This window comes from Nomia melanderi, chromosome 11 (genome assembly GCF_051020985.1).
Source record: "Nomia melanderi isolate GNS246 chromosome 11, iyNomMela1, whole genome shotgun sequence".
NCBI classification, from domain to species: Eukaryota; Metazoa; Arthropoda; class Insecta; order Hymenoptera; family Halictidae; genus Nomia; species Nomia melanderi.
The window spans coordinates 5,316,959-5,329,622 of record NC_135009.1 but is presented as its reverse complement, the minus strand read 5'-3'; the positions used below and the strand labels follow the sequence as shown (position 1 = coordinate 5,329,622).

At 44.4% G+C, this 12,664-nt stretch overlaps 1 protein-coding gene across 1 annotated transcript in view; it reads left to right on the top strand.

Annotated features, from left to right (window-relative positions):
* Positions 1-12,664, top strand: part of mthl1 (adhesion G-protein coupled receptor methuselah-like 1) — a 208,968-nt gene that overhangs the window by 158,266 nt on the left and 38,038 nt on the right. Inside the window, exon 5 of the mRNA XM_031994535.2 lies at positions 8,871-9,055. Coding sequence (XP_031850395.1) covers positions 8,871-9,055 — 185 coding nt within the window. The remainder of the gene's footprint in view (positions 1-8,870; positions 9,056-12,664) is intronic.

Below are 12,664 nucleotides of genomic sequence, written 5' to 3'. Positions count from 1 at the left end.
CCGCTCTAATTGCCGTAATCGCTTCGGTGACGTTACTCCAGAATATTGAAAATTCTGCGCGAGCCAGGCGTCATTGCCCTCGAGCTCGTGGAAACTCTTCGCTCGTTCGTCTTGAATTACTCCGCCGGGGTATGTTAAGCCGGCTGCTAAAGGGGTGAAAATGGACGCGACAGGATCTGCGCTCAGGACAGGGAACACAGAGAACGAAAGGATAGAGAGCGGGGTGGCAGAGTCGTATTCGAACGGCGAACCCTCCGGTCATTATCTTCCCAGTTGCCATTCGTAATCGACATCTAATTCCGGAAGTGTAATATTGATTATGTGAAAACCGAGCGACGGCCGATGCATCCTCCTCTCCTGGGTTCCCCGACGAGCAAGGAGCCAGCGCTCTGTAATTCCGCGGCGGACCGATTCGGTTGAATTTATATTCTCATTGACGCGAGAGGAGTCTCAATGGAAGAGAAGAACACAGTAGCGAGAAGATCGCGGGGCGGTGCGAGAAAGATGTCACCCTGTAATTGTCACGATCGTCGGTTATTGCGGCTAATTAACGTTCGTTCGTTAGTCGCCTCTTTCCAGCTGCTGTTCTCCTCTCCGCGAATCGTTGACACGTCCTGCGTCAACGTGGGGAAAGAAAGGTCCCGGGGTTGTGTATTTTTATACTCGTTTTCCTCTCACTGACATAAATATATAATGGACGTAAGAAAATAACGAAGAAGGTAAGTTGGTGGTCAACTTATAGAATGTAGAGACTGGTTTTAAGTTGGGGTTATACCTAACTTGCACAAGTTCCTGGCGAAACATAGGGTGAGCTAAATATACTTCATATGACAGTTAACCTTTGAGGTAGACAAGTAAATATAGATTCTTTAAATTTTAAGTTAAATTAAAAATTTGACAAAATTGCTGTATGTTTTGTTTTTAATATTTTTAATATTGTAATGTTGAATAGTAATAATATTGAACTATGGAATAATGTTAACATTGAACAATGAAAATATTGTAATATTAAAGGTTGAACAATTTATAACGTTTCCATTGCCCACACAGGAGTTAATGTATTATCCGGCTCAAATCATTCTGTCAGGTTAGGATTCTTCTCGAAATGCGACAGAAAAGTCTGGGATAGCTTCCCAGCAAGATTCTTCTACCAGGTTTCTCCTTTTCCGCGTAACAGGAACTACTTCCGCCGAGGGCGCCAGTAAAATCACCGAACGATCATAAGACGATTCAGTTCAGTGTTTCCGACCATTAATCCGTTCCCTCGATAGCGGCGGGTGTCCGACGCGGCGACTAATTGCGTGATCGATTATCTCGAAAGCGGGGCAGCTCTTGAGAGAACTGGTCAGACGGCGGACACCTAGTTCGACGAGTGAAGACGTTAACGATAGACTTTGCAATCATGTTGCTAATTGACTGCGATGAGCGCGGGCTTTTGCGTCGAGCTCCCTTGGGTGCGAGTTTTTGTTCGTTTTATTAACGCTGAAATTTCGGACGTCTGTTCGCAACAAAGTTTCAAGAATTTTCTCTATTCTTCGAGTATTCTTAATCACCTCTGTTCCTTCAGCACCAAAACAGTTAAAAATTGGCATTCGAAACGCACAAGTTCCTCAATGCAAACAAACCGTTTTAATCATTTGCAAATCCTTGATTAATGCAAGCAACAAACACTTTAAAAAATGTTCAGACGTTCGCAAATATTTACTTGGAACTGTTGCTCTACCACTCAGAATTCACTTGCTACACAGATCAAGCCTCAGATGTACAACTTCAGCACAATTTTAAAGAAAAACAGCGTAGCTATTCGCAATACAGTAAACGCGGACGATTCTTCTATCGCAAGGAGAATATGTCGTGCTGCGAATAAGTGACCGAGGTCGTACGAGATCGATAAAGAAGCAATGGAACGGATCGGAGGACTAGTCGGATAAATGGGCAAATAGAACCGCCGTGGATAGATAAATTGGGGGTGGCTCTGGGGTTTTCGCCCTCGAAGTGAGAAATCCTCACGGCTCCGCGAGAACTTCGGCCCGCACTTAACCGGTTCTCTCGGAAACTTTTCAATAAAGCGTCGGATCGCTTTCCATACGTTCGTGGCGGGGCGAAGTTTTCCGGCCACTATCCTTCCTACGCAACATTTGCGCGGATTCCCCGCGTGACACCCCTTCGAACGCCGCGGATTATCATTCCTGATCTTCTTTTCGGGAAGTTTCTTCCGGCGCGACGCGACGCAACGCGCTGTGAAACACCGTGGGAGATGAAATTAATTCGCTCGCGGAGTTGGATCTTAATTTCCACGCTGCGTTCGGTCTACTGTAAAATTCTGCACGTTTCATGGCGCGTCGAGAGTACCAAAGATATAAGAATGGCGGGTAGTAAGGACTGCGAACCGCGGCTAATAACCTCAACGTGTTTATAAGTTATAAAGATTTATATCAAAAATAAGGTAAAATATTGAATAGAAGTTTCTTCTTTCCCAGTAGACCGTGAAACCGTGTGCATTATCGGAGCCATAAAAATTTGTTATCGCGAGATTATGAAACATGAAGTTCAGTAATATTTATGTAGGCATCGGTTTATGTTTCATTTGCTTGCTGGATCCACGAGGGACGCAGACGTTCGGTTTATTCCCAGTTTCGTCGAATTCCTCTAAAAAAATGTAGATCCATATAGTCTTGGCCTATCCAATCTTGGATTCAATCCAGGCTTGGATTATCGCGTATTTATAAAGATCGAATAAGGAAGCCAAAGTATTTCCGTAGAAATCCACCTTGTATTCGAAGCTACATGTAAAAAAATAACTACGATAGGATTCAAATGGACTCGGAAAACGTCGTCCATAAAGTCATGGAAAGAACTCCTGCTACGATACTTCGGCGGTAACATCTTTTTCTATGAAATTTCTAGGCAAGATTATAAAGCTTGTTAATTAGAAAGGACAGGCTTTGGATGTATTAAAAACCGCGAGGATAGATCTGTGAAGCGGCCGGCAATTAATCTGGGCTAGCTCGGGAAAAAATCCGATACGCGTGTATCCGTATAATTACATCCCACGAGCAAAGAAAGGGGAAAAAACTGAAGAAACTGTAGTGACGTTTGAATCGACCGGTGGGGATGTTCTCGATTACTCCGTTACGCAACTAGCAAACTCCGAAGACAGCCATTGCACCGTTCACCGTGATTGGGAGGACAGTGATTCGCACGGTCCGACGCACGTCGCGTTCAGTCCGGCGAGAGAATTCTCAAACGATTTGAAAAATGCAACGCGGCACGGCTCCTCCCGTAGCTCCGTACGAACGTCGTTTCAGACTTTTCAACCGCGGGATACGCGAATCTCTCTGTTTTAATGGGACAACGTTCAGAGGCCGGCCACATTAAGAGCTTCCGTATCCCGGGGATCGAATAAATGCGGCAAACTGGACTGTTTTATCGCGAAACCGGGCTGGTTTCTTTTCTCTTTTTCCACTTCTTCTCCATTCCCTTCCTCTTTTTTCCGTTCGTCCGCGTACACGCGAACCACCGACGAGATAAATAATATCTTCTCTGTCCATCTGGGTCCGGCACTGTAATGACCTATCCTTCCCGTTCCCGTATTCTACGCGAGCCATGGGCGCGATACCGTCGGGCTGAGTAGTGCCTTTAACTGGCACCGCCACTAATTGCCGTCCGTATAATTACCATATCGGGCAGATAAATATAGGGCTCTTACCTTCCGCCTAGGAGAGACAGTCGGCGACGCCGCAGCCGCGTGCGCTCGAAAGATACAAGGACCCGGCGAGACGCAACGGGAGAGGGCGGCCTGTAATTTACCGAATTTTTTCGCCGCGGAGACGGGTAACGACGAACGTCTAGTTACTCCATGACGCGTCTCCGCGTCTCGCGCTCGCGACGAATCCGTCGTCAAGTATGTTTAACACTTTGCCGTGTAGGAGCGAGACATGTGGTAAAGATCTTTAACCCAATTAAGTAAAAATCAATGTTATTAGGTCGTCCCATACGTTTCACGGTCAGCCCGGAATATTTTGCCCGTCAGAAATGTTGGAGAGAAAGGATTCCAATCCTTCGGAAAAATGAAGGAAGGTAACAGATAGAGATATTAAATATTAATGGAATATTAATAGAAAATGGAAGTTATTGTACATCATTTAGTAACGTGACATGAAACATAAAATATTCATTTGGTATTAATAAAACGAAAAGATATGTACAATTGTAATTAACAAAAAATTGTTTTGTATTATTACAAATTATTAACAATGAAATTAATCAGACGAGTATGGATAAGAAGATAGCCATACTTCTCTTTCGATTCACTCAGGTTTTCATTTTTTTCCTCTTTTTATAGCGCTGTCACGTTTGTTCAGCATATTCGATTCGATCGCATCCTTTTCCCTTCTGCATTAGAAACGGTAATCAAAGTATTGCTTGAAAGTGTAATATAAATTACACCGCCTTTATGTCGTGGAAAAATATAAACGTACAGCGATTTGCAACCCCGAAAAACCAAAAAACACGAGGTGAAAGCAAGCAAAAATTAGTTTGCCAGAATATTTTCTTCACCACTGCTTTTTCAAACAAACGCACAAAACAAATATTTCTTTAACATACGCATTACGTATAAAAAAAGAATATGTAATATACCGTATAAATCAAGGAAAAATAGTGCGAAGCATTATATGGACGCTCCGTATCCACGCATTCTTTATTTACCGTCGCTTACATTAACAAGTCCATTATTCATTATAATTCCGCTCAGAAGCGCGGAGGGTGAAAACCTGCCGGGTCCAAAGAGTCGAGGGTTAAACGTCCATTTCCGCACGCTTCTTTCTTGTCTGAAACACGTTGAACGAACGGCAGCCCCTCGCGACGGCATACAATTAAAAGAAGCTATTCCGGCGAGTCCTTTGTCAGAATTAAGCCGACTCGATTCCCCGCCGTTCCGTTCCACACGATAATAGAAACATGTATATCTCATCGCGGCCGTCGAACGGACGAAGAGGAAGAACCCTTTCCGGAGAATCCATTATTACAAAAATAACCTTTATCTGTTCCGCGCTCCGACAATGGGAGGACAATGAGGGCTATACTTCCGGCGGTGGCTTCAAGGAAGCGAGAGAAAGAGAGAGAGAGAGAGGGGGGGAGGACTCTTCGCGTAATCCTCTTTGTCACGGAAGACGTCGTCGTTCGCAAATTGCTTGGCTCCCGGAGTCGGTGCACGCGGCCGATACGATATCATTCCCGTTTGGAAGATTGTTTTAATGGAACACAAGGCTCCATAAAAATATCCAACGACAGGGAGGACACAAAAGAAGCGGGACGCACAACCGTTCGCGACCGTGGCCACGGTAACAACTCCCTAATTTTCCGCCGGTCTGCAATATTTAATGCGTTCCCTCGGTGATCCCTGGCAAGCGACGGCTCGCTGGCTCCATTTTCGGCAGGGAAAGCGGCGCCGAGAGGGGGTGGCAGTGGAAAATTATTGTGGCGCCGTTCCCGGCATCGAAGCGAGACGCGGAGACCCGAAACACCGCGGCCGGGCCGGGCCAAGCCGGCGCCCGCGGCCCCCATCCTCTTCTTCCCGCGAAACTTGCCGGGCGACGGAGGGCAGGACTAATCGCGCGCGTCCGCCACGGTGACGGCTAATTAGCGCCACCGGAAATGAACTGTGGCTCGGCCAGGAATTAATATATCTTCGCCAACCTCCTCTACGCTGGCTTCACCTCTACGCTGGCTTCGCCTCTACGCTGGCTTCGCCTCTAACGTGACCAGAGAAGAGACTCGAGCGAGGACGATACGGAAATACGGTACACCCGCCGTGGACGGAGTAAATCGTGTCGGTGATTAGGGAAACGAACGACGACGGCAATTAGAGGAAGAACCCGGGACGGAACGGGAACGATAGTGGCGGCTCTTACCCTCGCGTTGACGCGCGACCCTGTCTTTGGGGCTCCTGAGTTACGTTTACGAGCGCCGCAAAATCGTGGGTCAGATTACGGCCTGGTAATAATGATCCGGAATATCAAGTTGTGGGATGGCCAATCGCGGGACGTTCTGACGACGGAGGGTGATCGGATGCGGTTGTAGCGATGTGTTTGGCTGTCACAAGAAAAGTGAGTTTGGGTTCTGTATTCTTAATCCTCGTGATATATGATTGGAACGTAAATAAATTAGGTTATGTTGAACCTTTCGTTCATTTCCTTTTTTTGATTTTGGTGTCAGGTTTACAAAGCGAAGAAGTTATAGGGCAGACGAGGCAGACTGATTACACGACGATTCTTGTTAGTCGTTGGTACGTTATAAACCTAACTAAATTTTTTAATTATTTTCAGAATCATACTTTGAACTTTCTGAGCACCAGTCCAAACGTTCGTAGATATTAAGCCGAGCACCGAGAAACTTTTCCCCGAACACCCAGAAGTTACACCGCAATTTATTCCGGCCTGAATGACTCATCCCAATAGCTTTCGCTGAAACCGGGCCGTTCCTTTTTACTAAACTGAGGCTGTCCAACAAACTCGCGGCCCCACAGCATCAATTTTCACTTTTCGACAATGGCTACACTCGACGTTTACCATATCCGCGGTAACGTCGCTTCAGATAGAGCGCGATTTACGAGCGCGGCAACCCCTCCGCTGGAAGTCGCCAGCCCTCGCTGAGTTTCACGGCGCGCTGTTATTATAGGGACGTTAAACTGGCCAGACAATGACGCCGGATTTACGGTTACTCTGGCAGTCATTGGTCGGCTGATCAGGGTCGTAATATAATGAATCCGAAGTCTCGCTGATAATCCTCGCCGATAAATCCGCGTCGCGACGGGCCCTTATTATCCGCGGGCTCGGTCGCGCCCCTTGACAATCGTGTTCCCCTATCCGCATGTCTATGCAATTTGTACCCTGATGCAACATTCTCTTCCAGAATAATTAATTCTCGTGGTAACAACCAAAATATTCGGACTCTAATATTAGGTTGTTCATTTGCATACATTTTTTTATTAACCCTTACATTAGCAATAAAAATTATATTCGCAACCAAAATGTTCAGACTTTGATATTAGAATATTTATCGTATAAATTTTTTTAATTCCAAAGTACGACTCGATGTAAAAGGAGCAACCGAGATTCGAAACAATTTTGTGAAACTTTCGCAAGCACATTGCAAATTGCATAGAACGTACAATAGGCTCTTGAGTATTCGATTTAATTGAGCGGTAATTCAGATAATTGGAAATTCGAGAAGAATTCACTTTACAGCATGCTTGTAAAATCCGATTCTACATATTTCGAAGTACAATCTAAATTACAAATACGAACCAAGACTCTGAGCAGTTGAGACTAAACAATAGAGACAGTTAACGTTGGTCTCATTTATAAAAATCGTTTACTGAAATACTCGGTTGCTAACATCAGAGTTAAACGCAAAATAAGACCTCCCGTTCGTCTTTTCAAGGCCAAAAAACGATTTCCCGCAACACTTCGAAAAAGACAAAAGGGGTGAGCGCGGACGATTCACAAGCTGGCGGTGTCCATTACCCCGGTAACGGTGCAAGAGCATGCAATCCTTGTGTCGAGAGAGTTTCATACGTTAACGTCCCCGTGGATGGTTCCGCGGCAATTAACCGTTCGCTCGCGGGTTTTTCTCGCGTTATTGCTCGTCACGGTTAATTAGATCGTTACTCCTTGCGAGCTCACGGGAGGAACGGCCGCTGCAGACACGCAAATGACCGCTATATTCCGCTCCGGCCGGACGACGTGTCCGCCGTCTACCGTGTCGCGTCGCTCAACATCTTTTTTTATTGCGCCCAGTCATCCGGAGTTTCATTTTTCGGCTGGAACACCGCCAGCGCTCGCCCTTCTTGTTCGATTCGGCTCGGCTCGGCTCGGCTCAGATCGGAGCACGGGGGTTGCGTCTCCGCAATTTGCATCGGTGAGGACCGGCGTGTAACTTCCTCTGCGAGTTTATTGTACGCCCGATCGCTAGTCGCTCGCGAGAGTCGCGCAACAAAAATAGAGCAGCCGGTTCCGAGCGTGTCGCACCCCGATGCATCCAGAAGTTGAGACACCGCCCCGTGAATTGCATAATAACGCTTTCGGTAACCCGTTCTGTCGACCTACGCTAATAGCTGGAACTTCCGATGACGAAACTTTCCAAAAAACCCTTTAAAAAAGTGTTCCGGCGCTCGAGGAATGTTAAGCACGGGTTAATTGCACCCGAGGTAATCGTTTCTCTCGTTACACAGTCGCCTAGTCGATAGTTCCTTTTCGTTCCTTTTTTCACCTTTTTCAACCTCCATCAAAGGAGGCAGTAATGCTTGTCTAGAGTTTAGAGACTCTCGTGGAGTAATTGTCCGAACAAATCCCTATAAAAAGATCATTATCAACGCCTTTAATAATATTAAAACAAAGAACTAAGGGCTAACATCGATCAGTCTACTCTTTCATTCCTCTGTTCCAAAACCAGCGTTAATTACCGTCCAACGTAATCTGCGTCCCTTAGAAATACGATTCATGAAATCAGTCAGGAGTCGCTAATTGCGTTCGCTGGATAATTGAAACGAAAAGCATCGAGCTGATGGTGGTTGGTGTCGTTCGGCGCTGATTACGCAAAACGCCTGTGCCATCAATCTCCAGAAAACGCCGCCTGGAACTTTTATTCCCGTCCCCGGTTCTAATGGAACCCGCTTCGTATACATGGAAGTAGAAACCCTAGCACAGGATCCGCGACCGAGTGTTTTATTGTTCGTGTTCCGGGGGCAGCGTTTAAGTGCACAGAACGATCTCGTGTTTCGTGGCTTCCGCGCGTGGTTGTTCCTCTACCCCGTTTCTCGTGCCGTTTCTCTTTCTGACCGACCGCGTTCTCCTTTTTCTTTCTAGGGACCTGAGACCAGCCAGCTTGGAGAAAGGCCAAGAGACCCTTAGACTGCGAGTGTACGCCAGCTACGCTTGGGGTGGGCCGCTCCTGGTCGCCGGCGTGGCTGCCCTGCTGGATCATCTTCCGCCCCAGCCGCAGTACACGTTCCTACGGCCGCGATTCGGCGAGAAACACTGTTGGTTCTACGGTAAGGCCGTTTTCACACTACGATGCACATACCATGTTCGTCAAAAGTTTGGGACCACTTGCATGTTCCATGACACGTGTTAGCAATTATTTATATACACCACGGTTTTCAGATTTTATAAAATTTTTGAAGATTATGTACTATTAATACAAACATTTTCGAGTAATAGTTCTTTTTGAGAAATGTTTTTTTCCTGAACCGAGAGAGTGGTTTCATACTTTTAACTGTTCTTCTGTTTTACAGTAAGAAGGATACGGGAATTTTGTGCATTAATTCTTCGAAAATAGTTTTATAACGGAACTACGATAAAGGCTAAAAGTACGTCGATTCACTGAGAGGCTACCTTTAGTTCAATGCTAAAAATATTTCAAATAATCAACATTAAAATAATTTACAACAGTCTACACGCCTCGAAAAGCGTTTGTGCTACATACATCCACAGGTTTCAGATTCCGTGAAACATGCAGCCTTTCAGCTTGCCTCCACACTTTCAATCCTTTTCAATTTATTGCGTAATACCAAGGCATTTTGAAACGTCTTCTTTTGTAGTTTCAGTATCCGTATTAATTATAGTATTTATTATCATTGCAAAAGATCAAAAATAAAAAACTAAAAGGAAACAGCCTAGGTTCCTGAATCTGATCAGAAGTTGCATTGATGTCAATTCATACACATTGAAACATATAACGTGAAACCTAGATATCAATGCTTGTATTAGCCTCGTGTAGCATAATGTATAGAGGCATTAAGGCTTCTTTCCTTGCCACGACGATACCCGCTCGCATGAAGTCCCTGGCGGTCGCGCGCGCCAAAGCCACCCCCCGGGAACCTTTGAACTCATCGCGGGAAAAGTTTCCTCGTCAAAAGAGTCGTGGTGGCGGTCCGGAGAAGGTTGACTTTAATCAGACCTCGAGCGGAAATTTGTACGCTCGCAGAGACGTTCGGCGGATACTGGGACCGTTAAACGCTATTAACGTTAAATATTAACTCTGAACTCGTGGGCGCAGTCCAAGGGACCACGCGAAACTTGTCGAACCGATGGTGATATCTTGTGTTTATTGTAAATAGCTTTGAGGCACTGATAACTTTGATTTAAATGCTTATTATCTTTTTTATCGAATTTAAGAAATTTGAATTATTTTAACTTTTTAAATCAGGGTATATAATTTTAATTTACGCGATTTTATTTTAAAATTTTGCTGTCTAAAGAGAGAATGTGAGGTAGTTTGGGGAAATTTTATTTCTATTGTAACTGCAGCTGTAATCCTATTAATTTATTTACTCGTTTATTTATGTGATTACCAGGTTGGGATATTTATGCATTTGAATGAAATACGAATGCGAGAACGGCTATAAAATATATAAATTACAATTAAATTCAATGTTGTTTGCGCTGCGACGAAAGCGTATTAAAATTATTCACGAAGGAAATTAACTGTTGTTCAATTCCAGTTCTTGTAAATTGCACATTGAGAATTTTATTTCGCGTAAAAATATGTAGACCGGTGATTACGTTAATATTCAATTGTAATTAAATGGAACGTCTGTGGTTGAAAGTTTACAGGAAACTCAATCAACCGGAATTATTTTTGTTGCACAGATTTTATGCACCTGAAAGATTAATTCTGTTATTTTTAATAAAAAAAATGCTCGACGAGAACCTCAAGTTACCAATTAATTCCAGTTAACAGAAACCCCAAAAACGTTTGGTCGTATTAACATCCGCAGTCTAATCGTTATAATTTCTACTGTCGATGAATATATCAAAAAATACTCTGATGCAGACTACAATTTTCAATCTTAAAACGAACAATTTGAAAATATTTCGAATTCAACTTAAAATTCAAATCACATAAAGATCCACAATTTAACCATTACAATCTTAAACAAATTTCAAAATATTTCAAATTCAAATCAACGTATAAGATTTTTTTGAAATTAGAAATTAAGGAACTGGTTCGAAGAACACGATCAACAGCCAACGGAACGAGACGGAACGGAAAAGAGGTCGCGCCCGGTAATTAATTCTCGACGGTTCGGTACGAGGCCCCGCGAATTAATTCGATCGCGTCACACGCGACTTATCAGTGAATTAATTTCCCCCTTCCCGGCGTTCCGTTTGTCGGGTGGCGCGCGGATCTCTCTCCGATGCGTTCCGTTGTCGGGGCGACATTCGGCCCCGGACTTGCTGACATTAGTAACGGATCAGTTCCACAGACGGTAATGGAGCCTATTACCAAAAGTAATACAGGCCGGCGGGGAGGGCAGTTAACACGTAATTCCCCGTGATCCGATTATTCCGCTAATTAATAGGACTGGTCAGTCGTGTCCGTCGCGCTGATTAAATCGGTTTCGTTAACCGATCGATCTCCATGCTAAAGGGAGAGAAAGAAGGGGAGACATGGAAAGAGAGAGCCGTGCGGATTAATTAATAATCGAGGCCTTTCCGCGTTCAGTCGGCAATGGGAATCGTATTCGAAAAAGGCATCCCGAATTTCATCGACCGAAAAAAGGACAACGTAATTTGCCAAACACGTGTGTTCTCCAAATAATCACGTCAGCGCGGTGACCATAGAATGAACGCTTATTAAAACGCCAAACAGTTGAAACAATTTTCGTAACACTAACCGTTCCAGCACTTTTCCTAAACCAGTCAAATAACTGGCTATGAAATCAAAGTAAACAAGTCAAGTGATATATTCTTTATAGTGGAAACAGAAACAAAAGGAAAGACAAAAATGGAAAACTGATTAATCAGACAATATAGGGATTAATATAAAGCTAAATGAACGAAAACGCAGAGTTTTAAATCCGATCATTTGACCAGTTCTCGGTACGGTTAGGGTTAAAGAAACAGACACTGAAAAGTCAAAGTTCATCTTCTTAAATGCTCCTTTCGTTTGATGGAATTCGGAAAAAATTAATTTTTAAGTACGCAGAAAAAATTGTTGGTAGGGGAGGAATTAAATTCACCGGGTGAACGAAAGGAAAACGTACTCCCGCCCCGCGGGCAACAGGCCGCGAGCTAATGGCGAATATTTCGGTAAGAGGATTAGTCGGCTCCCGAAATATCTCGTTACGTGGCGGCGTACCCGCACCTCCGCCTGGCTCCTCTGGTCTGCGTCTTGCCGCGTTGCTCCCTTGATTTTTGGTTATGTATACACAGCCGTAATCGGCCCCAGATAAGAAACAATGGCACACGCTATCAGCGTGCACATAGTGCCGGAGCCTGCAGCGGCGAATACTTCGCTAAGAGGATTACACCGTTACCGAAAGATTGTATTTAAGTATGACGCAGGGTGGCCGAATAAGAAGATCGATACCCTGGGGGTGTACACTTAATACCTAGAATCCCCAATAATAACCCGTGCGAGCCCTAGCTACCCCCAAGCCCACTCCGTCTATAGTGTGTCTTAGCTCGAAGCCACCGAACGAATATTTCAAGATATTGAAAACGTAACAGGAGAATTTTTAATGAAATATATACGTGTCGCGACCAATGATGTTTTTGTAATGCGTTAATCCTTTCGTAGATTATTCCTTTAACGAATAAATCGGTTAAATCTGGACAGATTTTGTTTGGCTGAATTCATAAATTTGTAACTGCGA